General features: G+C 44.2%; 1 protein-coding gene across 2 annotated transcripts in view; it reads left to right on the forward strand.

Annotated features, from left to right (window-relative positions):
* PRKN (parkin RBR E3 ubiquitin protein ligase) overlaps positions 1-26446 on the forward strand; it is a 1310068-nt gene that overhangs the window by 503926 nt on the left and 779696 nt on the right. The window contains exon 4 of one of the 2 annotated variants that reach the window (XM_044242625.1): positions 21550-21671. In XM_044242625.1, coding sequence (XP_044098560.1) covers positions 21550-21671 — 122 coding nt within the window. The remainder of the gene's footprint in view (positions 1-21549; positions 21672-26446) is intronic. The other variant, XM_044242633.1, reaches the window with a different exon arrangement.

Raw genomic sequence — 26446 nt, forward strand, 5'->3', positions numbered from 1 at the left:
ACCTGAATATTTTTATCTCAAAAACCAGTGAAGAAACATTCTGAGTTTCCCCCTCTCTTGCCCCATTATCATAGTATTGTAAGCTCCCCACACTCCTCAGTCATATTTTTTGTAACAAAATCATGCCAGGCAAGCAAGGTCGATGCCGGTGGTGGCTTGTGAAACGAAGATATTTGACTGAATAGTTTGGAGCTGTTTTGCTGAACTCTAGCCCTGCCTCGGTGACATCGTGTGAGACCTCATGCCCCCCAGCCACGCTCAGTTTTCATGGCCACTGCAAACGTGGATACATCCAGAACTACAGTCATTTGAAAGGCTCCCTGGCTTTGGTTTCAGATAGCAGTCAAAGCTGGGAACCAGGGCTTTGGGAAGGCCTTGTCATTTTCCTGTAGCTCAACACATTTCATTCATCGGCCAGGTTGCCGCCCGAGAAATACACAGATGCAAAATGACTGTCAAAGCGAAGAAGGTCTTACTTCATTTCGCTCCCAATTCCACGTTAACTGCCAGCAAATGCAAGTCACTCAGCTGGGCACCAGGGGCGAGGAAAAGGAAAAGACTTAATTTCTTAATAAATAAACATCTTGGGAAGAAATGGGCAAGATATGCACTATTTATACACTGGATTCTTAAAAAAAGAAACTAGGCCAGCAGGGACAAATCTTCCAGCCCGGCGTGTGCTGACATAATGAGGGAGATTTTCAGACTGGTTTGGTTACGGTTCTCTCCTTTCTGTTCTCATGTAGCCCCTTGGACATAAACACTAACAAGAGAACGGGGGCAGTGGACCCAAATGACATGGGACAGTTCAGGAGAAGATATCATCTATCAATGTATTTGCCTCACATCCCATTTCAAGAAACAGGTGCAACCCAGAAGTGCAGAATTTACTGGGGACTTTGTCTGTTTCTGACTTTCGCATGGCCAGTGGCTGCTGAGGGCTGTGACTTGAACATGTTCAGGTGTTTGATGAGGGCTGCCTCCTGAATTGTTCCCCCATAGGGTCTGTCTGCTCGTCCCCTGCCTTTGCTACAAATGGTCCATTCTGTGCCCATTAGGACATGGTTCGCTGGTTTGCCAACTGCCTTATATTTGAACTTTGACTTTTTACTTTGAATTGATTGTGTCATTCTCTTAGCTAATGTAGAAAATTTTCCCTCCATGTGCTCTGGCCTAGCTGGGCTCACCCTTGACCATTCTCACTCAAGAGGTTTGGAAGTAGGGGCAGCCACTGCTTATGTTCCTTCACTGATTGTCCTCAGCCATTGTATGAGGCATGGACTGTTAGCCCCATTTTGTAGGTAAGGACGCCGAGGCTCCACAAGTTTGCAGTACTGTCTGAACTCACACAGCTGCTGTTAACGCGGCTGGCCTGTGAATCCAGTGTATTCCTGGATCCCAAACTGTACTCACTGCAACCTCTCCCCCGTTGCCAGGTTTGAAGTTCGATACAGTTTCTTGGAGAGGCTGCCTTTAAATTGCAAAACCTCATTTCAAAAAGCTGGAGCGTACTGTGGCCAAAAGAGGGAAGGCACTGGAGTCGGAGTCAGTTGGGTTTAAATCCACAAACTGCGTTTCTAAATCCACATGACCCTGGGCAGATGACGTTCCTGAACCTCAGACTTTCCATCTGCAAATCTCATAAAATAGATATGTAAGCTCCTCAGGATCTTCTGTGGCACCTGGCGTCGAGCAGGCACGCTGGTAGGCACTCCATGAATGGTACCTGGCCGCGATGGAGTGTGTCGTAAATGGCTATTAAGGAATATAAGATTAAAGAACATATATTCTACTCTTACAGTTTCATTATAAGCCCAAATCTCAAACCCAGACACTTCAGGATGGCAGATATTTATAATCAATTTTTATGCAAAGAAGCCATGATAATACGGGAACCACGATAGTGTGTATTTCTTGCAGGTCAGTGACATTTACGGCTGTTTTCATGGCACACCCCCAATGCAAGCATCATTCAATCTCTAAAATGTAATTACTTCCTGACCAAAGAATCAAAGCACAGAAAACCAGCAACCCAAACAAAAGTGGTTTAATCGCAGATCTCTATTTGTGAAACGGAATAAAAAAACACATTCCCTCAATCACGTATGCTTTCTCCTCCGTGCTGTGGAGGACAGCCGAACCATGCACGTGGGTTTCTCGTCTTTATTTTAAAGCATGCGTGCGTTTTGTACCTAATATTGCCTTTTCCTATTCATGCTGAATGAAAATCATCTCTGGCAGAAGCAAGACACAGTATCCAGCAAAGATCTATTTGGCCAGATTTTGCAATCCGTGGTTCAATTTCGAAATGAAATAAGACTAGTAACGACCAACAGAAGACGCCGAAGAGCGAAGAAGCAAACGGCTTGTCAAATTTTATCGTTTTTACTAACCGGGGTGGTCATGGCCTGTGCAGTTTGTAGATAAAGAACTATTTTACAAGGCTCTGCATCTACTAGGTCTTGGTGGATTTTATAGGCAAATTTCTGTTAAGGAGAAGCCAGGTCTCAGACTGAAAAGAGTTGTGTAAAGAGAGAGGCGTGCAGGCTGGGAGACAGACGGGAGTGAAGAAGATCACCTCTCAGGGCTCCTGGGGGGCTCAGTCAGTTAAGTGTCTGCCTTTGGTGCGGGCCATAATCTTGGGGTCCTGGGATCGAGTCCTGCATTGGGCTCCCTGCTCAACAGGGAGTCTGCCTCTCCCTCTCCCTCTGCTGCTCTCTCTGCTTGTGTTCTTGCTCTCGTTCTCTTTCTCTCTCAAATAAATTTAAAAAATCTTAAAAAAAAAAAAGTGATCTTTCTTTAAATCACTGCCGTGGATGAGCAAGAGGGGAGAGCTCTGAGCATCAGCAGGTCCCCCGATGGGGGCTTTGCCGTCAGAGTCCTAGCATGATCTCCGTGGGACCCCACGGCTAGGGTGCTTTTTCCTCCTGGAATGACTGTTTTCTGTCCACTCCTCTGAATCTCCTGACTCTATCAGTGGTTTTTGTACCTGGAGGTGCATCAGCATTACTCCGTGGGCTTCAACAGTAACCAGCAATGAAACTGAACAAATAAGCGATCGCCAGGGCCAGGCATGTGGATTTGCTGGGATGCTTTCCGGGAGAGGCTCACCCTGCTCCAAGCTGTGGTCCTCCCCGGGGCTCCAGACCGCCACGCACCTCAAGGTCTCTCCCTTGGCCACGCGCCCTGGACCAGAGAACAGAGAGCAGAGAAACGGGTCCCAACAGCTTCCTGATTTGGGTGATTCCATGGCCCCTTCCAACAGGGGGACAGCAAGCCAGACCCAGGGGTTGTCCAGCCCCTGCCTGGAGCACCTGGTTCCCTCCAGCCTTATGCTCTCTGTGTTGTGGTTCCCCCTTCACAACGCAGCAGGGGATGGGCTGGCCCCAAGCAGCCTGCCCCAGAGGTATGTCTGTAGGGAGCTTCCCTGTGTTCTGGAAGCACCTCGGAGATTCTGCTGCTCTCCAGGAAGGGCTCTCAAGGAACTCAGGAAGGCTGATGGACTACGGCCCTTTGTCTAGATGGCTGTGTGTGTTGACCCTGCTGGTCAGTCCTCTCAAAGTCTGGCCCAGCAACCCCAGGGTGAAATACTGTGTTTGAGTCCTTTGGGCGGCATTTCTGCCTCAACGGGCCTCTAAACCACCTACTTCTCTCACTAAGAGATTGTGCTGGAATTCCACCCCATTTGTTGGTCTCTTTCCTTTGGGGGGCATTTTCATGCTGAGTTCTTTTTTTTCTTTTCCTTGAGCTAAAAGTAATTATTCCTTTCCATGGAAATTTAAATGGTTTTTCTAACTGATGTATTTATTTGCATTTTTTTATTTTTTGTAAACTTAAGGACCAAGTCAAAGAAGCCACAGCATGTAACGTAAGGAGAGACAGTGAGAGGGGGTTGCTCTTCTGCATCCTCTTACCCTCCACAGGCGCTGTAGGAAGAGGGGGCAGAAGCAGTAGAGACAAGACAAGAGCTGGAAGGGAACTAATGACAGATCTTGGGGTATGTCCCACATGGGGAGCAGGGCAGGAGCCAATAGCTTTGTTGGAGTCTCCGCAGTGAAGATAGCCCGTGGGTGTCACATCCGGGAGGTCACAGGGCTGGAGAGTATGATCGTTTGGGACTGCGTGTTCCCTCTCAGGGCTCCTCTCTGTGTCTGTGGTTCTCTGGCAATTCTGTGCTCTTTCTTCTAGGTAGTTCTTTCTCTTTTTCTGTATACCTTCCATCTGCTACTTTTTATTTTTATTATTTTATTTATTTATTTATTTTTTGCTTCTGTAGCTTCTCTGTCTTCTATTTTTCATTCTCCTCCTGCCGCATCTTGGTCTTTCCTATTACAGAGGCCAAAGGGAAGCACTTGAGATAGAGAGAGAGAGAGAGAGAGATACATACATACATACACGCTCCAAGAGAGACAATTTATTCTAGAAAGGTTTATATTTATTATAATTTTAAAAGGCAAAGTTATTTTAGAAGTTTATTTCTATTATTATAAACATATCTTTACTCTAAAAAAGAACAAACAAACAACCTTGGAAAATCCAAGGAAAGCAAAATACCAAGAAAAAATTAACATAAATTAACCCCCTCACCCCTGTAGCAAGGTAGTAAGTAAATAAAGCAAAGCATAAACAAAACAAAACCCAAACAAAACAAAACAAAATCTCTGATGATTTTATCATCTGAGAAACTTTTGGTAAAGATCTAAAGTAAGATTTTTAATTTTTTAAGATTTTATTTATTTTTGAGAGAGAGAGAGCAGGGGCATCGGGGAGGGGCAGAAGGAAAGGGAGAAGCAGACTTCCCGCTGAGCAGGGAGTCCAAAACGGGGCTCCATTCCAGGATCCTGGGATCTTGGCCTGAGCTGAAGGCAGATGCTTAACCCTTCTGAGCCACCCAGGCTCCCTAAAGTAAGATGTTATACTGAGTGTTTATAAATTAAATAGGAAAGTAGCATGTTTAAAAATAATTTTTATACTTTAAAAAAATTTTTTTTTTATTTGACAGAGAGAGAGATCACAAGCAGACAGAGAGGCAGGCAGAGAAAAAGGGGGAATCAGTCTCTCCGCTGAGCCCGATTCGGGGCTTGATCCCAGGACCCTGAGCCTCATGACCTGAGCTGAAGGCAGAGGCTTAGCCCACTGAGCCACCCAGGCGCCTCAATAATTTTTATACTTTTTTGATATAAATAATCTTTGGTTGAAGAAAGATTCTTCAATTATAGGATCTGTTTATTAGTTGTATGTCTATATTTATAGACTTAAACTAAGAGTGTATATATATATATATGCATATATATATGCATATATATATATATATATACTGATAATCTTAGTAATATTTGCAGAATATCAAGTAACTATTACAGTTGGATTGAGTCTGTTTCAGGCTTTTCCTGGTTATGTCATAATTATTACTGTAATCCAAATTTAATTTAATAAGCTTTACCTTTAATCCCTGAAGCATTAGATTCTCCCGAATTCCTTTTTTTCATCCCCAAAGTTACCTTCCCAAAGCTGAAGCACCTCACCAGAAGAAGAGTTTAATTTTTCAGTAAGATTTTGCTGACTCTGCAATCAGTCTGCAGCCTGGGCCTCGTTGTACAGTCCCGATGAGCTCCACGCGTAGGGGAGGGTTCGTCAAGCTCTTTGGCCACATGCCAGCCCAAGCTCAGAGTGGAAGGGTGACCAGGGAGCTTCAGATAGAGTCCCTTTGCAAGAGCCTAAGTCCATCCCACTCAGGCCACCATGTGGTTTGGACAGGTGATCAAACCACGGGTCACCGCCTAAGAAGTCAGACGAACTCGGTTGAAAAAAAGGACTGTTTCTGAAATCAGATTGTTCAATCAGTGTGAAAAATCTGGTTAGCAACATGATTGTACCTTTCAGGCAAGGACAACGCTCCCTGCAAATGGTGGGCAAATGGTGGCTTCATCTGTTGGGAGGAGGTCACGCTGGCCATTTGGAGGCCAGAAGGGTTAGTCCACTGCCCTCAGCGTTTTTCAGCCTTTCTTGTATATTCGGTGATGACCATCCTTGGCATCATCCTGAAATCCGAAGCTTATGTCGAATAAACAATAATTTCAGTCGTCTTAACACTATTAAAATAAGACTCTATTTTCTTAATGCTGACACAAACATGGCTGGTGTAATGTAACCTTCCCTACGCAATGTAGTTAAATGAAGATTTATAACCAATTTATATTTAATCTTCTGACAACATTCATTTAGCATTGCCAAATAACAGAAGCTGAGAAACATTTTGTTTCAGAATCCCGACACTGTAAAAATAATTATCAACCTGCATGTCATTTTAATGGGCCTGGAAGCACATTCCTCATTATATTGTCACAGAGATTAAGTTATTTCAGGGTCAGGTTCTTGCCATCTTTTGCAAGCTGAAGGTCTTCCTTGTGCCATCGTGCTTGTTTTCAGTCTGGTTGCTTGACGTCCTCCTCATACCTGCCATTATTTAGTCATTGACACCGGGAGACATGAATGTCGTGAGATGTGCTCTCCGCCCTCAAAGTTCTGAAGTCTAACAGGATTGATAAAAATATCTGTGGGGTATGGTGGATAGAAGGGGATCCAAGTACCAGGAATAAAGTATAAATAAAATGTAGTGGGAATTAGGGGAAGAGGATTTATGTTTGATGGATGAATTAGTGAGGACTTCCTGGAGGAGGTGATCTATCTTCAAAAGACTGTGTGTGGGGGGGAGGGATGAGGGTGTGTAGAAATAGGGAGGCATGATGCATTTTTAGATTTGTAAGCAGGGTCAAGGGAAAGGAGGAAAGGTGAATATTTATTGTTACTTATTTAGGGACAGCTCCCGGGAGGCTTTTTACAATCCCATCTTCCTAAAAGGAAGAAGGTTTTAAAGTATATTTTACAAAAGGCAAAATCATGACTCTCGAGCAAATATAAAATGAACACTGGAAATATTTTAAGCCATTAATTAATGAAGGACATCATAAGATATTATTACCAGTCCAAAGAGCACTTGAGGAATTGGAGATTTAACTGTTTACCTATCTATTCATAGAAATGTCTAAGAGCTCATTTCATCTTTGGGGTTATCTGTTTCTCAGCTCAGAAATTTTTATCTACTGGACAAAAATCTACGACTCACAAGTAACTTCACTGTGTCTGAGACATTAAGATGAACGTTGACTGTGGAGGAGTGGGGGGGGAGTAACCGGGTGACAGGCATGAAGGAGGGCACGTGATGTGATGAAGACGGGGTGCTATATGTAACTGGTAAATTATGGAACACTACATCGGAAGTTAATGATCTACAATATGTTGGCTAATCAAATTGAAATTTAAAAAAAAAAGGAATAAAAAAGTAACATTGACTATATTTCCCTAGACCTGAATGGGTACTGCTGGCTATTTACATTTAACTTAAATAAATATAAATTATATTCACAAATTTACTCCCTCGGGTGGAGTCACCACACTTGGTGTGCTCAGTAGCCCTGTGGGACCGGTGGCTGTCATCACAGATGTCATCTGGACATCACAGAAGGGACATTTCCAACATCGGAGAAGGTTCTAGTATACAATACGGCCCTAGAAAACCTTTGGATGGCTTTGACCCTGTGATTTAAGAAGGACTCGCTGCCTACATTTTTTGCCTTATTTCTAAGTTTTAGATACTTGCTCTGGCGGTGGTAGGAAGGAATGTGTCATGTGAGGGCAGTTTAGCTTGAACACAGAGAGAGGCCATCAGTGGCAGGCCCGCAGTGGAGGGCCTGAGTTTATTAAGCAAAGCTGTTTGAATCTCATTCAGGAGACAATGAGGAGACAATTAAGGAGAATGCAATGATCAAAGATTTACTTTAGGAAAATTAATCTGAAAGCAATTTGGAGAACTGATAGGTTCTAGAGAGGGCAAAGGCAGAACGACCTGTTAGCAAATGGTTTTTGTCCAGAGGAGAAGGGAAGGAATGCAGAGGGAACCCCACAAGGACAACAGACACACAGCTGTGTTTAGACACACCTGACGTATTGTTATTACCTGGTGCACGTGTTATTATGCAGTGATGACATTGCATATTTGCCTGTGTTTCAGAAGGCAGAGAAGATAAACTGCTTCTCACATCAGTAACCATTTTGGGAAATGTTAGTGTCAGAGAATCATTTAAGAAGTCTCAAGGAGCTGCTTTCACAGAAGTGTGGGTCAAACCGGTGCTGCTTTAAAAACATTTCATCTGTGTTTATGGTTCTTGGTGAAAATTCATTTGGAATACTAGAATAAAAATGCCAAAACAAGTTCTTATGATGGTTTGTTAGCTATTTCGAATGTATAGGAGCAACATGGCAGATGGAGATTATCCAATTTATGCCTGTCGGCGTGCTGTGATTTGAGGGTGGAGGGCTTCGATATCCAGGAACAAACTGGAGCCTCATCATGTTCAAGGTTAAGAATGTCGTGACGGGGGGCGGGGGACGCCTGGGTGGCTCAGTGGGTTAAGCCGCTGCCTTCGGCTCGGGTCATGATCTCAGGGTCCTGGGATCGAGTCCCGCATCGGGCTCTCTGCTCAGCAGGGAGCCTGCTTCCTCCTTTCTCTCTCTGCCTGCCTCTCTGCCTACTTGTGATCTCTCTCTGCTGTCAAATAATAAAATCTTTAAAAAAAAAAAAAAGAAAAGAATGTCGTGACGGGGCATCTGGGTGGCTCAGTGGGTTCAGCCTCTGCCTTCGGCTCAGGTCATGATCTCAGGGTCCTGGGATCGAGCCCCACATCGGGCTCTCTGCTCAGTGGGGAGCCTGCTTCTCCCTCTCTCTCTCTCTGCCTGCCTCTCTGCCTACTTGTGGTCTCTGTCTGTTAAATAAATAAATAAAATCTTTAAAAAAAATTGTTGTGATAGAGATACCTTCTGATGTGAGCAAGGCAGCTGGTCATCACTGAGCAGTTAAAGGGAATAGACCCCTAAAATGAAATGTTTAAGGGAAATAGAAAGAGGTCAGTAAATAATCTGTGCTCGTTTAATATGTTACTACGCCAGCCGCCACTGGCTCCCTCGTTACTTGCCAGACTTGAGAGATACAAACATGAAAAGGCAGGTCCGTCTCCCGAGAAAACTGTGGTTACACAAAAATATAGACACACACAGTCCTTATATGTTAAATCTAATAAGAAACACAAGCCAGGTGAGCCCAGTGCGGAGGAGTGTGTGAGGGAGGGACGCTGGCTCTGCCTGTCCTGCGGAAAGGGAGGCAAGGCCTCTTGAGGACCTCGTGTTTGGCACTTTTAAAGGTGAGTGTGGCTTCCTGAGGGAGAGGATTAGTCCCAAGCCAAGAGCAGGTGTGGAGGCCTGAGGGTACAACACATGGAAATCACAAGTGTTTTGACTTTGTTAGTGCGTAGGGCGGTGGTAATTAAGTTTATAAAGTTGGCAGGGAAAAATCACGAGGGACTGTGTTGAAAAATTTCAGCTGTGAAGGAATGGCAACTTTTGTGATTATTTTAGTGCCTGAAGAGATAGTACATAGTCTAGGAGTATTGTTTTTGATAATGATGATTTTAAATATTTCTATAGGAAAACCACATATGTCCATTTTGAGTAATATACAAAGTGCATGTGAGGTTTAATAAAAACCCCTTGCCTGGCCTCCTTTGGGGTCCATCCAGGGACTCAGGATGGCAAGTCCCCCCCCCGCCAGGGGAAAGCACTGCTGTAGGTACACAGAGGCTGGCACCTTTTTCTCTTCTTCTTCCTCTTCCTCTTTTTTTTTTTTTCTTAAGTATGTTGTTTAATGTGTTTTTAGGAGACAATTCCTTTAGCAGTTTGGAAGTTTCCTTGCTCAGGAGGAGAGAAACACAGAGGAAGGGAGCGTTAAGGGGAGGGCGGGAGAGGTTTGACTAGGAAAGGAGCCTGACCCAGGACAAGCACCAAGGAAGGAGATGAGAGAAGACACCTGGAGGTGTTATTTCTGAAGTAGGCGTGAGAGATGGAGGGAGGGGCGGATGGAGCTGCCGAGAGGGGGGAACCGCCGATCCTGGCTCCTGGCGTGGCTGTCCAGGACATGGCGTTCTGTGGATCCCCCGGATCACGGGCAGGAGACCCGAGGTAGCCAGGCTCTAGATTGTGCGGCTAAGACACAGGGTGACCAGAGTGGACATCTCAGACTCTGGGTGCTGAAGTATCGCCTCTCTGAACTCATCTTTTCTTAATGAATGCGCCTGTTGGTTTTGCCCAGCGCCTTTTGAAGTCGTTTCTTAGGTTTTCGGGGGGCCTTGATTTGCATAAACTGTGAGTGCTGTGATGCCTGAGACCCGAAGCAAGATGTGCGGGGATGTTGGGGGTTCACTGCCTAACAGCACGGAGCGGGTCTGGGCAGATGCCTCCTCTCCGTCTCCCGAGGGTCCCAGGGGTGGGCAGGGGCACCTGGATGGAAGGCGGAGCGGTGGGGATGTGCGCGTAGATCATTTCAGAAACTGGAACTCAGAGAACTTTCAAGATAAGAGACTCCGTCCTAGAGTACAGAGTCCGGGTTTGCGGAATGCTAGGGTCCTTCTCTGCTGTGCAGGCTTTTGATAAATATCCTTTAAGATACGTATGGATCATGTCAGGGTTACTTTTGGATTTCAAAGCTGTTAACATAAGGACTGTCTTGGTTGTGTTTTAGGATTTTCTCACATGTCGCTGACGTCTCAAGCACATGTGAGGTGTTCCCGTCAGTGTTGGCTGTTAGTGTCATTGATAGAATCCTGGTAGGTTCCTGTTACTCTTCTGTTCCCTAATGACCATCCCCCCCCCACCCCGCTTCCTTCCGACTCTTCTTCCCTGTCCCTCAGCAAACGTGACTCCAGGCAGACAAGGTTCACCACGTTTAGAAATCTGGATGTTCCTTAAAAAAATGTAAAGGACTTTCTTTCTTTTCTACTTTTCTATTTTAGTTTTCCTTTTATAGGGGTGGTGAGGACTATATGCCAGCCCGGGACTCTCTAACACTCTAAAAGCAGGACTCCTCCCCGCCCCCACACCCCCAGTACAGCAAACCGAACGTCGCTCAGACGTTACTGTAACCTGCAGTCCAAACTTAGTGACCTCCTCGTACCGTCCCATATTGAGTTAAAGTGGACTTGCCTGGTCTCTCCAGTTTCTCAGTTATTTGATCACTCGGCTGGATTCGTCTCTACAGTGCACTGTTTATTCTAGTCTGAAGATACGGATGAAACCACGGGTCACCTAAACCCGAACCTTAGGAGCGTGAATTGTGATTTAAACACATGAAACCTCTGCAGAAGACGAGGTGTGTCAGGGTGAGGCAGACATTAAGCTTGTAGACCAGGAGAAAGGGGTCCCAGAGCAGGAGAGCGATGGGTCCTGGGAGGCCCTTTCTATGAAGTGAGAAGACTTTCATGGTCCAAGGGTCCCGGGGGTGCCTGTGAAAAGTGTTCTAGCTAAAGGGCTTCTCCTGTGTATTTCGGGAAGATTATGAATTAACAATGTGACTTTAAGCCTTGATTAAGTGAAGAAAATAATTTTATCTTATTTTTTTCCCAGCATGATGACATCACCTTATATTTCTAACTAATCACTGTCATAAAGAAAAATAATTCATCTCCAATTTTAAGATGCAGTAGAGATTTTCTGCATCTCAATGACCATGAAAAGCTTTTCGCAATCAAGGCTGGGAAGGATCAGATTTATTACCATTACCTATTTTGTCTTATCATTTGGTACAGGCCAAATAAGATACTTAAAACACCAAAATTTATAAGAGGATATTCAACAGTAGTAATGAAAATTGGAAATATTATGCTTAAATGGAGTATCTATATCAAAGTAATTATATTGGCTATTGTCGATACAATAAAATGAAGAACGTGGCGGAGGGGAGGGTCGCGCCTGCCCTCCTGTATTCTCTAATTGGAACCATCACTGGGTGTTCTTTCCTTAACAGGTTTTGCTAACACTCGGACCATTTAAAATAAGGAAATTGTAAAACTGTCTTTTTTATTTATTTATTTATTTATTTTTAAAGATTTTATTTATTTATTTGACAGAGAGAGATCACAAGTAGGCAGAGCAGCCTACTTAAAATAAGGAAATTGTAAAACTGTCTTTTTTATTTATTTATTTATTTATTTTTAAAGATTTTATTTATTTATTTGACAGAGAGAGATCACAAGTAGGCAGAGCAGCAGGCAGAGAGAGAGGAGGAAGCAGGCTCCCTGCTGAGCAGAGAGCCCGATGCGGGACTCGATCCCAGGACCCTGAGATCATGACCTGAGCCGAAGGCAGCAGCTTAACCCACTGAGCCACCCAGGTGCCCCAAACTGTCTTTTTTAAATAGCAAGAAAAGTTTCACTTCTGCAAAAAAACAAATAAATAAATTCATTGGTTTCAAGGTCAGACCATGGATTGCCATTTCTTGCTATAACACGCAATTTTAGAATATGTGCTAAACCCTTAAAAACGAGATGTACTTTTTCTTATTTGTAGTCCTTATACCTGCAGTCTTGCCGAATGCCAGCGCTGTAAAATGTCCCTAGAGATTTCCACAACACCTGTCGTGCTGACTGAACGAGACGCGGGTTCGTAAGGCAGGTGATGGTTGTGGCAGTTGTTCATAATCGCCAACCTGCGTTCAAGGCCACGTGTTAGCAGCCACAGAATTAATGCCCTAGAGTATTTAGTAAAAATCACCATCCCAAACAAGCTCTTATCACGTGGCTGAGGAACAAGTAGATGCTTTGTAATCAGAAAAGCTTATGTTCGGATCTCTGACTACTCCTGGGCATACTGGGGATCTATTCCACTTCTCTGAGCTTGTGTTTCCTCATTTCTAAAATGGCGACGGTCACGCCTGTGTTTCAAGGCATGAGTGTGACTGTAAGCAAGTCTGCCATTAAAATGAAATTTTGAAATCCTTGAAATCCATTGTGAATTTCCTTCAGTACCATTTTACACAGACACACACACACAGAGTTTTCATTTTGGAAATACTTCTTTTTTTTAAATGTGTAGCAAATTGGATTTGTATTAAATAATCAACTTTTTAAGAGTACTATTATTCCTGATGTTGTACTCTCTACAAATTTTTTCCTTTTTTTTTTTTTAAAGATTTTATTTATTTATTTGACAGAGAGAGAAATCACAAGCAGGCAGAGAGGCAGGCAGGGGGTGGGGGAAGCAGGCTTCCCGCTGAGCAGAGAGCCCAATGCGGGACTTGATCCCAGGACTCTGGGATCATGATCTGAGCTGAAGGCAGCGGCTTAACCCACTGAGCCACCCAGGTGCCCAATTTTTTACTTTTTTAAGTGCAATAGCTAGCTTGAAAATTTTACCCTCTAGACTGGATCTACATAATTGTTTACTTTTTCCAGTCTTCATTTTTCTACGATCCATCTCTAAGTGATTCATGGGAAAAATATTCTAGTGAACATTAAATCAATTTAAGGACTTTCCATCATGATTTATGTTCCATAATATTAATTGCAAAGGATGTGGTTGGATATGAAGCAGTTTTGCAGAGAATTATACCTCAAACTATTTCTAAAAATGTAGAGGTAGGATTAAGATGGAAATAATATGTAGGAATCAACATTCTTTAAAAAGGTTTTATTCATTTATTTGAGAGAGAGAGCACAAGTGGAGTATGGGGCAAAGGGAGGGGCAGGCTCCCCCCAAGCAGGGAGCCTGATGTGGGGCTTGATCCTGAGACTCCAGGATATGACCTGAGCCAAAGGGTGAGGCTTAACTGACATAGCCACTCAGATGCCCAGGGAATCAACATTTATAAATGTTGGAGAGAGGCCACCTGAGAAAGCAGGGGGACTAAGTGGACCTGGGGGTAAACCGAGCTCTGCATTTGTTGACAGCAGGTAAGGATAGCTAAACTGTATTGACATCGGCTATGTGACAGATACCGTGCTGTGTGCCTCACTTCTGTTACGTCCTCATGGCAGCCTATGAGTTAGGAGCCAGTATAATTCCCATTTTGCATCTGAGGAAACAGGCCCCCAGGGTTAAGTGACTTGCCGAAGGGGATGAGGCAAGCCTCTGGTCTGGACCTGGTTGGACATGTCCTGGACTGTAGAGATTTTCTTCTGAGGAAATTGTGAACAGCCCTCTGCAGTGTCAAGAATTTGTTCCATGGAAATTAGATTTGTGGGTGTTCATTTGGCATTTTGAAGAGCTGTGACTTTTTTTTGGGGGGGGTCCACCGTAATCGTACCCTGCCCGTGTCCATTTCCAGGAAGAAGGGACTAGATTCACCTGGGCTTAGCTCTGAACCTGATTATTTAAATCTCATCCCTAAATTATATTTCATTCCACAGTTGTCTTGCCATGGGACATTTGGTTATTACTTCCAAAATGAGGAAGAGGCAATCGGTTGCCAGCAGCCACATCCCCAACAAACAGGCAGAAGTGTTAGTTTTGATCTACAGTTTTTGCCTCCCCAGATGACATTACTGTGCAGATACATTAATTAAAAACCCTAGTACAGGGGCAACTGGGTGGCTTGTCACTTAAACATCTCACTCTCAATTTTGGTTCAGGTCATGATCTCAGGGTCCTGAGAGACTGAGTCCCATGTCAGCCTTGGCCCTGAGCTTGGGGCTTGCTTAAGATTCTCTCGCTCGCTCACGCTCTCTCTCTCAATAAATAAAAACAATACATTAAAAACCCTAGCACAAAAATTGAGAATTAAGTTAGAGCTTTTAAGAGCTGAGGTTGCTAACCACGTTTTCAAAGTGCATCCACTGGCTGGATGGCTGTGTAATTGGAAGCTGTTTATAATGCAGTTTTACCTCGGTCACTCTGCAGGAGTCAAGACTATGCCTTGTTAATAGCATGGAAGAGTGTGGCTGGGTTCAGTGGGGTATCCGAACCCATCGGGTAAGGACTGAAATGAAATGACTTTCTGTGTAATAACTGCCTCCCTTAGAGTAGTTCTACTTGTAGATTTCCAGAATTCATCTTCTTCCTACTTAACATTCAGAGACTTAGAATTACCTTTAGTCCTGTGTGCAAAGTTTTCAAATATTATTTTTTGTTTGACTTTTATTTATATTTGCCATTTTTGTGGTCTAAAAGATAATCCTGATTCATTGATTGCAAATACGATATGATGATGTTTTGAAGGATATATGGTTAGTGCAGGAAGCCTGGCTGGTGGAAAGATGCTCTAAATATTTTGTAATCATGGCTACCTTTTATCTTATACGGATTTTGGACTCACACTAACCTGCTTGCTGCTGCTTTCATACCATTCAGTATGCGGTAGAGTTTACTGACCTAGCAAATACACACTGAGTGTTCACTAAAGTCATGGAACGGAGCTCATTACTTGGAACGTACGAAACAGGGTGCGGTGTCCATATAGGGGGGTTGTAATGATAGGAATGGTAGGACAAGTAGGGAACACATGTGGGGCAAATTTCTATTTTTCAGTAATTTGCCTTAGGTTGGAGTGGACATGAGCCTCCTCTTTTCCATGATCCAAAGCAAAATGTCACACGGAAATGATGATTCTGAGAGTCCACACTGAATGGATTTCACATGGAACTGTTTAGACAACTCAGTCTACATTGTTTAAACTGAATGGATAGTTTCAGGTCAGTATAAGGAAAAATGAGAATCTCAGAGGTGAGGAACGACTGAGGAACTCATCCCATTGGAAAACACAGAAGAGGAGAACAGATAACAATAAATAACAATGCTGGTCTTCAGAGATGGTGCCGATTTTGTTCTTTTTATAAAGATGTGTTGTGCACCCGGCTCATGAGGCATATATCCCAGCAGATGTGGTCCACCTCAGGCTGAGGGACCACTGCCCAGAAATATAATAGCAAGATTCAGGAAAATGTCGGGGGAGAAGATTCTCTGTGGCCTCACTCCCTGTCACAGGGTCAAGGCCCAAGGTTCAAAAATTATGGCCAGAGATAAGGTCTCTTCCATAGTGGGGTTACTGGAGTCAAACAGGACTGAGGGTATCTCCTAAACGACAAGAGGAAGGAGTATACTGAGGGAATCAGGCAGGTGGTAGCTGAAAATTGGAGCCAATGGTGCAGACATTATCCTTGGTGTTTAAGAAACAAGAAAAGGCTATAGGAGGCAGAAGGGCCAGGGCTGGGAATACTAAGTGCCAGGCTGGGCACTGTGGAAGGAGTCAGAGGAAGGCTTAAAAGGATGGGACTCCATCTGATGAGATGCTGGTTCTGTGGTGTTGGGACAGGTCAAGAGTTCAAAGGTGACACAACTAAGCTGGATCCTTTAATACTCTCATATGTAATTATTTAGGGAGATACCTTATCTTTATGGGGGAAATCAAAGGAAGAATTCTTAGAGGATGTGCCATTTCCCCTCGAAAGCATGGGTCAAAGATGGTGGGAGGTGTGGTCAAAGATGGCGATCACTGTTCAGTCACACATTAAGACTTGTTTCGCTTGGTCCAGGGCGTGGGGCACGTGCAAGGAAGAAATGAGAGGGAAGCTCTCTTCTGCCTCTAACACAACAAAGTCTCCAAGTCCTACCTCATGGTGCTTCAAGCTCAAACGTTCCCCTGTTCCCTCCTCACCAGCCAACGCTGTTTTCATATTGCACACCTAACAGCGGGCTGCTGTGCTTGTCGGTGTGAGAAGAATCTCCTTTGTATGGTCGTCTGCAGGCTTGATGAGGGAGGGGGAGAGGGACCAGACACACCATTGTTATTTAGTCTCCTCTTCTGTGCTATGCCATGGGGTGAGGTTGTCAGTCATTGCCTGCTACCTTTGAGCTTCCTGTGGGAGAGTGTGGATGTGGAACATTTCCGTGGTCACAGAAAGTTCTCTAGGGCAGCTTGTTCTGCTTAATATTTTAATATGGTCATGTGTGATAAACGTAGTCATAAATCAGTTGTGTGCCTGTGGTTTTATAGGACATAGATACTGAACATTATTTTACTGTGGTATAAAACACGTTAACTCGTACTCTTTCTTCCCCGGTAAACAAATTAGCCCAGCAATTAAACTCTTGATTCTCTGTGACAGCCAGTAGTGGAAACTTCTGAGGTCAAAGAAAAGTTTTTGGGAGAATCAGAAGGTGTATTCTCAAGTATTCATCAATCTCTTTTTAAACATTTTTTTTTTAATTTCTTTTCAGTGTTTCAGAATTCATTGTTTATGCACCACACCCAGGGCTCTATGCAATATGTGCCTCCATAATACCCACCACCACCAGTATTTTTTTTTAAAGATTTTATTTATTTATTTGAGAGAGAGACAGTGAGAGAGAGCATGAGCGAGGAGAAGGTCGGAGAGCGAAGCAGACTCCCCGTGGAGCTGGGAGCCTGATGTGGGACTCGATCCCGGGACTCCGGGATCATGACCTGAGCCAAAGGCAGTTGTCCAACCAACTGAGCCACCCAGGCGGCCCCCACCACCAGTATTTATCCATCTTATTAAAACAACATCATCTAAAATGATTTAAAAAATGGAAACTATGCATATTATGCCAGTTTCTCAGAAAGCCAAAGCAAATAATATACATACTTATTTATAAAGATTCATCTATTAGAGACAGAGCACACATGCATGCAAATAGGAAAGAGGCCAAGGGGGAGAGAGACTCAGTCCCTACTGAGCGTGGAGCCAGACGCAGGGCTCCATCCCACCCCCCTGAGATCACCACCGGAGCTGAAACCAAGAGTCAGATGCTTAACCGACTGAGCCACCCAGGGGTCCCAATATCTATCCTTTTTAAAAAGGGACTTTTCCTCAATAAATTGTGACTATTGTTAGTGATTCCTGTAAGTCCCTGAATCAAGAAGGGAGCATAAGGGAAGGGTGGAGACTTGACTAACGGTTGTGCTAACTGGGCAAAGTGAGTGAGAAAAACTAAAGATAATGACAGAAGCACGATGCTAAGGAAAGCCTAGGACATTCGAAATGAACACAGGACTCACACTTCGAGGGACCTGACTACTGGCCGTGCTTTTGACTTCTGGGGGTTGGGGAGGGAGTGGACTTCTGAATGAAGAGAATGTACTTTACTTTGTAAAATCATTATATTATTAGAGTCAGCCTCCTGGCTTATGATAAAATAATAATAATAAATGACAAATAAAACATGACCGACAGCTGTGGTGGAGGGAACAACAGTCCGCAGGTGTGTAGGAACATCTTTCAAGTCGTGTTCAGAAACGTGAGCAGTTTTGCTTGCTGCCCACCAAGCCCTGCACGGTGAGGTGAATCCTTCCTCCAGACTTTTTTTCCTTTTTTTTTTTTTTTTTTTTTTTTCTGAGAAACCGTTTCACAAAAGGTTCCACACTAGGCAAGGTTCTGAGGTCAGATAAAGTCTGCCACGCGCTGTGCTCTGTGTGATCATTGCAGGGTCACAGCCACACTGAACATCCCATCCTGAGAGCGCTTGCTCGCCTGGCTCAATTTAACCTCACCAAAATGACTGGGCTGAGGAATCCCAGGTATCGGGGCTTGGCACCTTTTCACAGCTTGCAAATCGTGATCGTGTTCTGTAAGAGACACTTAAAATATGCTTGATTAGCCTCTGAACAGAAAAACTGAAGCAACCAAATCTCTCCAAGAGCTCTATGGCTTTATAGGAAAAAGTCCATATATTTAGGACGATGAAGGATGCAGGGATGAGTAGCATGATGTCTGCAAGTCAACGACACATGACTCAGCTGAGCATACAGATGTGTCGTCTATGTGTACACACACACACACACACACACACACGCACACACGGAGAGGGAGCGCACTCAAAATACAGGAGAATGTTCACAACTGGTGGGGCACTTGGGTGGCTCCGTCGGTTAGGCATCTGCCTTTGGCTCAGGTCGTGATCCCAACGTCCTTGCTCAGCAGAGAGCCTGCTTCTCCCCTGCCTGCCGTTCCCCTTGCTTGTGCTCTCTCTGTCTCTCTTGCTTGCTCTCTTTCTGTCAAATAAATAAGTAAGATCTTTAAAAAAAAAAAGTTCACAATGGGTGAAGTCTATAGTAAGGGACGTAATGTGTAATACTTTTGACATATTTCTTGAGTTCTGAAAACATATTCTATAAAAAAAAAAAAAAAAGGGAAGTATTATAAGCCCAAGCACAAGCTGCGTTGGTTATGCTGGACATGAAGGGGTAGCCCTGTGGAAGAGTTGATTAGGCAAGAAAAAGGATTTTAAGATCCAGACAGAAGTAAAGGGAGCGGAAGGCTCACGTCCTTGACCGGAGACAGTGATGCAGCTGGAGAAAAGCGTTCGGGGCATCTTCTCATCGCCCTGCCATTCCTTCGCGAGTCAGAGCTCCAATTTCAAAAGTCTGAACCTCAGACCATCAGGCAGGCTAATGGGAACATTGCCCAGAACACTCGTCAGGGTGGTGCTCTCACTCCCATCCCGAGCACTCCAGACCTCAGCATGGCACAGGGACGCAGCCAAATTAGTGGGGAAGCCGTCCTGAACAGGGGCTCTCAGGATGGACCTGAAAGCCCCAACTCCTTGACCCAGCAATGCCAACAGCTTGAATCTGCCGTGGCCGGGCTGGCCCGACCTTGATCTTCCTTAGACGGACTGTTGATCCCCAGCTCGCAGCTGGCTCTGGGAGGCAACGTGTACTGGGTGGCCTGTCACCTCGTGTGCTTCTTGCCACAGACGTGGGCATGCAGTGTTTTCTGACGAACTTCTCAAGGGCTTTGCTGAAGGTTGTAGCACACGGAAGAGTTGCCCAAGTCTCGGGATTGTGCCCGACTACATCATTTGCTGAAACAATATTGCAAACGTTGCTGTTGCTGGAAGGGAGAGAGAAGAGTCCTTTAACTTCCCGCCGCCCGTTTCCTAGATGCAGCATTTCCTATGGTAAAGCTGTTGCTAATATGCGCTTTCAACAATGCTGGCATCTTTGCCGCCCGGGCTCCCCTTTGTAAGCTTATCCTTTTCCCATTCCTGTTCCTCCTCCTCTTTTTTTTTTTTTTTAATTGATTAACCTTTATAGCAGTAGGTTATAAAAATTGTGAATTGCACTTGTTCCTATTTCTGATGAAGGTTTTTGCATTAAGGATTCCTGCTCCTTCACTAAGCTCTTGGCACAAAGGAAAAATGTCAGTCCTTGTGGTCTTCTATCAGTTGTCATGGTATTTCTCTAACTTTAATATATGGTTCTATCCATTGCATTTATGACATATATAAAACCTTAAGACTATATCTTACATAATTATTAAATTTGCTAGTAACAATGTGATATTTATAGACTTGAATATCTTGCACAGTAAGGCAGTAAAGCTACAAAGAAGCATCAGAAAATGATAGTTTCTTATCACTACAAACATATGTTTATATTTTATCTTCCTTTCACAGTAGAAGCTAAGTATTAATCTCTGGAGAGTAATAATTATAAAATATATTGGTAAGAAATGATAAAATTATGTTTAACATTTTTATTGTGCTTTACATTTTACAAAGTATTGTCACTTATAATTTTAGTAAAGATGGCTGAAGAAATGATAATTCAATATGCCTACAGAGGCTTTTTTTTTTCATATGAATTAGTAGAAATAAATGGGGCTGCATAAGACTTTAGGGTCTTTGTTTCTCATTATTTTGTGCCATTTTTTTAAAAAAGCCACATTTGTTTGGGATACTGAAGGTTTTCACTCATAATAAAATATTCCTTATTAGTTGTACATAATCTTGATGCTTATAGTAAAATTGTAAGCAAAATCCATATTCCATGACATTTTATGTAACCCTCACCCAACGTGAAGTGAAGGGGTAAGGATTAAAATAACTGGTTAGTAATATTATACATTTAAAAAGGCATTTATTAGCGAGTTCTTCGCAGAATCGACAGTGGGGCGCTGCTCTGAAAGGCCCCTCTGGGTACGGAATAGCACTGTTCCAGTACGCTGACATTTGAGAGAAGTGATGAGAGATGTTTGATTATTGATTTTTTTTTTTTTTGGTCCAGCTTTTCTTCTTGTGTTATTTGAATGGCATTTGTCTAGGTAGAGAATACTAATACTCGGTAGAGAATACAAAACCGTTTCTGTACACCGCTGCCGGGCTCTGTTCAAACCCCTCGGGACTCTTGTCTCACTTTGTGTGTGACTGAGTGTTGGAAAGACTTCACTGGAACCCAGCAACCCGTGATGTCAGCCGTAGCACAAGAAATGGGCTGGTATGTCCCGTTAGATAAGATTTTAAGAGGAATAGCCAGAGCCTTCAAAACTGTGTATAGAAGCATGAAATGGAATTCAGGAGCAGCGGTCTTTAAATTTCCAATAGTCTCTACATTTCCTGTCCTTTTTACAAACTTGAGCGGCACAGAATGCATTTCCCTTCCCCCTGTTGCAAATGCACTTGGCCGGCTCTCCTGGCAGCAGCGGTCGCTCACTTTGCTGAGTAAGTCACAGGGCTGTTGGCAAGAAGAAGGAAAGATTTTCACTCTTGAGCATAAAACCAGATTTCCTAAATTAAATTGTTGTATCCTCATTGGAATCTTTTTATCCCACTAATGTTTCAAAATGCTTCTGGGGGGATCATTTTAAAATTGGTCTCAATTTGGATTTACCATTGATTGGCTACTTTCTCTCTTCCTCCCTCACTCAGCAGGTAGACGAACCTACAACAGCTTTTATGTCTATTGCAAAGACCCCTGTCGGAGAGTACAGCCGGGAAAACTCCGGGTACAGTGCAGCACCTGCCAACAGGCAACGCTCACCTTGGCCCAGGTAAGAAGCTCCGGCGTTGGCAGAGACTGCCCAGAAAAACCGAATGTCTGTTTCCAGAGCTGCCTTTTAGGGTTGCTAATCAGAGAAGACCCATGACCGAAAATAAAAGATACTGCTGTGCGTTTGCAATGGTTAATGGGATCTGGAGTTTCACTCAACAATGCATTGTTCTGGGACGCCTGGGTAGCTCAGTTGGTTAAGCGGCTGCCTTTGGCTCAGGTCATGATCCCAGCGTCCTGGGATAGAGTCCCACATCGGGCTCCTTGCTTGACGGGGAGCCTGCTTCTCCCTGTGTCTCTGCCTGCCATTCTGTCTGCCTGTGCTCGCTCTCTCTCCCTCTCTCTCTCTGACAAATAAGTAAAATCTTTAAAAAAAAAAAAAATGCATTGTTCTGTAGCACATTAGGTAGTGCTGGGCTGTTGTCTCCATGTGCTTGTCCAGGCCTCCCTAAGAGCATTATCAAGAGCGCGTCCATAACAAAAAGAGGTTAGGCTTTGGTGGGCGTGTCTTTTAGAAGAGGCCAGGGAAGAGCCTTCCTGGACACTGGAAGTGTGTCATGTCTTGATCGGTATGACCAGAATGCAGTTCGATACTTGTGCCAGAACCCACTGGACTGTTTGTTGATGGAAGGCAGCGCACTCGAGATTGCGCTAAGTCATATCTCAGTAGAGGTGTGAGAAGGAGAGTCGTGGATTGCCCATGGTGTGCGTGTGAAACCGAGGCCGGCAAGCTGCCATCTGTGGTCTCCGTTTGGATTATACGGTTCACGAGCTAAGAATGTTTTTGCATTTGTAAGTCGCTGGGAAATACCCAAAGAATAACGCTGTGTGGCCCGTGAACGTGCTCTGAAGCTTAGATCCGGCCTCCGTGATGACGCCGGAGCAGAGGGCAGCGCCGACCATCTCCTGACGCGTTGTCATCTGCGCGGCTTCCATGCCTGGTGGGGGCTCAGTAGTTGCCTCCCAGAATGGAAGCCCTTCTGAACCTGACCTATCTGCTTCTGGCTCCTTCGAGAAAACGTGACGGACCCTGATATGAGCCATGCGCACAGCTAAGGCCACGGCTTCCTTGTGATGGTTGTGTAGGATTTAGCTAAAGTTGATGCACATATGAATGTGCCTGAGTAAGGAGGGCGTTCTGGTTGGCATGATCAAAGGTCAAGGTCAGGGGTCTTCAGGTGATGGGGGGCTGAAGTGGGGTCAAGGACCCCCTTACTACCAGGCCCCTATGATGGCTTCATTTATATTTTTATTCCTTAGGCAATGGGGAGCCAAGAGAAAATGTTAAAAATAAAGGCAATCTGTAAAATGACATTTTAGAACCTTTATTAGTGCTGTAACCGTCTGTCATTGGGACTGAAGTTGGTGACAGATTGAGGGCAAAGAGGTTAACTAATAGACACTTCCTGTGGTTCATGCAGGAGGAGCTGCGGGCCTAGGTCGGGGTGGTGGCCCGTGGAAAGTTGTAACAGAACATGAAGGATACACCCAGTAACAGAGAAACCGAGGATCCTGGCCTCCAGCCTGGGGAAGATGGTAGAATTACTCAAAAATGCAGCCTAGTGTTTCACTGTGATGTAATCTCTCCGCTACCCAGGCAAATGCTGGGCCTGCGCTTCGGGAGACAAAGCCTGTGAGTGACAGACCCACTCGACCGGACATCTTTCTGGCGGTGTCGCTGCGCAGCGCTTCTGTCTGGGAAAGGTGCTCTTAAGGTCCTACAGAAGTTTCTCTTCCACGGGACTCTCTCCTGTGCCATAAGCCTTTTCCAGTGCACTGAACAGCCTCTTCTGTTTTTCTGGTCTGTGCTCCAGTCTTGATTGCCTCACCACTCTGAATGGCTCTTAGTGAAAACAGTCACAGCAAATTATCATTGAGCCCCAAGCTTAATTATTTTCATGGATTATCTAATGTATTTATTTCATAACACTCTAAGGACGGTCAGTAACCTTATTTTAGATTTAGGCTTAAAGAGATTAAGGAAATGAGCTTGTGAGATTCAGGGTTTGACCTGGGCTGTCTGATCTAAACTTGTATCTCCCCGTTTTTTTTACCACACAGGTATGTTTGCCCCGAGTGTCATATGCTCGGATATCCCCAGTGATCAGACAGCTGATTTAAGACTTAGGTCAGAAGGATGCAGTTGGGGGGCACTGAAGACCATGGCGGGGGCAGAGACCAAAGAGGCTGCTCCTGCCAGTTTGTTAGCAAGTGATGGTTGGGGGTGCCTAACGTGGCCAATCTTTTATTTAAGAGAAACTTTAAATATGGATTTTTATGTGAAATTTCTCATATAAAAATACACCCCATGTGGGGGGGGAAAAAAACCAGAAGACCAAAAGAAAAAGCAACCTGCAGCATCTGTCTAAATGCGCATCACACCGTACAGGTGAAATGGTGCGTTACCGTTAGGTGCGTGGGGAGCCTGGTGTGTCGTCAGCACTTAATTCAAGTGAGTCATTGCTGAGAAGCTGTATGCTGAGAACTTAAGACGACTCTCCGGACTCTCCATACTGCTTCGGTTAGAATTCCTACACCATTATTTCCCGCCTGTGTCAGCTTGGGGACATCTGTTACCTGCGCTAATGGTATCTACTTCTTATTTCTTGTAAAGGTTAGTTACTATATGAAGAGTATTTAGAACAGTCGTAGAGGGGCGCCTGGGTGGCTCAGTTGGTCAGGGGTCTGTCCTCAGCTCAGATCATGATCCCGGGGTCCGGGAATCCAGCCCCGCGTCAGGCTCCCTGCGCAGAGGGGAGTCTGCGGCTTCCTCTCCGCCCTCCCTCCCTGCGCATGGGCTCTCATTCTCTCTGTCTCTCAAACAAATAAATAAATAAAATCTTAAAAAGAAAGAGCAGTAGCCAGAACATCAATAATTAGATGTCTTAAATGCTTTCTTGTTGTTACTTGTTAAATTATTATTCATGAGTACTTAGCGCACACACACGCACACACACACACACACACACACACATGCCCGCATGCACACGTTCATGTCCTTCACCGTGAAATCAATCCAGACTTGGACTAACTCCTTTCAAACAAGTGGAGGCATCTTCCCTCTGACGCTGTTCATCCGGAAGCTCATGTACCCCCTCAGCTACTCACTTGGATCCTCAGGTCCTTGGAGTGAGGACCTCATACCCTCAGCGGTCCAGGCTCTGTCCTGTCTCAGGGGCCCACTGCCATGACCACGCCGGGCTTTGTCAGTTCCTAGAACTGCTCTGCATTTGATTACACAATGCAGACTTCTATTTTCCCTACATTATTTTTGTTCTGTACATTGTTAACCCCTCTCTCAAATTCTTCTAGAGCTATCTGGCCTTTTCCTTCATCATTTTCTCCCTTGATAGGCTCTGACTTCAGCTACTTTATTTCAGATGTCGTTAAATTCCTGTTCCATGTTCTATGCAATTGCCCATTTGTGTATATTCCAAGTGTCAGTAAAGCCTCTTGTACCGAAGAACTTGTGGGTTCAGATCTCTGGTGTATTTTCAGCATGTCACCCAGTACCTTGCCCATGGTGGGGCACAAAGCAAATAATGGGAAATAAACGGTGTCAGTTCTTGAACCTTGACACGTGGATTCAGTACATCCACATACTTTAGAAGTTATAGTTGGCATTTATAATCACATAATCATAAAAATTTTGATTGTTTTGTCACCACTTATTAAGTCCCTTTATTGCATTTATATTCTGGAACTTGTATTTTTCTCTAATTCTCATGACAGACCTGCAAAGTACGTATTATTATCTAGTGTTTTTTTTTTAAGATTTTATTTATTTATTTGGCAGACAGAGATCACAAGTAGGCAGAGAGGCAGGCAGAGAGGGAGGGAGAAGCAGGCTCCCTGCTGAGCAGATCGCCCGATGTAGGGCTCAATCCCAGAACGCTGGAATCATGACCTGAGCCGAAGGCAGAGGCTTAACCCAATTAGTCACCCAGGTGCCCCTTATCTAGTGTTTTTAATAAAGAGACTCCATGAAGTTAAGTAATGAACCCAACGTCACACAGTTAACAACATGGGTGTTAGGGATAGAAAGTCTTATGGGTTTCTTTAGAGCCCTGCATTTTCCACAGGTCCACTCTACAAATCTGGCAATCAGTGTCCTATTACCCAGCTACTTCTCTATACTTAAACTGTCCTTCTGAAATACTCTTGATGGGGGGAGGGAGGAGTGCTACATAAAGATTTAAGGAGAATGGGAAAGTTGTTTTAAAGAGTACTTATTTAATCTGAAATTTAATTTTATTTTGTTTAATCTTATTTTTTATTTTTTTTTAATCCAAACTTTTAGTATAGTTACTAGATGCAGCAGCACTGGTACATGGTGAATAAATAGAACAGGCCCTTTGATTTTTTATCAATAACAAACATCCACACTCAGTAGTACCTTCCAGTACCTGCTCTGTGGAGCTTCTGAATAATCACGCGAGTCTGCGGGCCCGCGCTCAAGAGTGGGTGGGCAGGAGCTGAAATCTGCTGAGGGGAGGGATTTCTCGGTAGAGAATAGGCAACTCTTAGGCTTCCTCTAAAGAGATCTACAACTGACAGAATTTTCTCTAGTCAAGAAAAAAATAAAAAGAAAGGAAGGACTTTGTGTGGCTGACAAGTTCCATAGCAGAGCATGGAATGGATGTGGTTTATCTGAGCTCCTCTAGGGAGCTGTTTATATACAAAGAGAAAAATCAGAACCTACTTAGGTACCTGGGCTATTTCTTATTTTAACATAATTTCATTTCTTCTGGTCTGAAAAAAATAGGTCTACAATGG

The sequence above is a fragment of the Neovison vison genome, chromosome 1, assembly GCF_020171115.1.
Source record: "Neovison vison isolate M4711 chromosome 1, ASM_NN_V1, whole genome shotgun sequence".
NCBI classification, from domain to species: Eukaryota; Metazoa; Chordata; class Mammalia; order Carnivora; family Mustelidae; genus Neogale; species Neogale vison.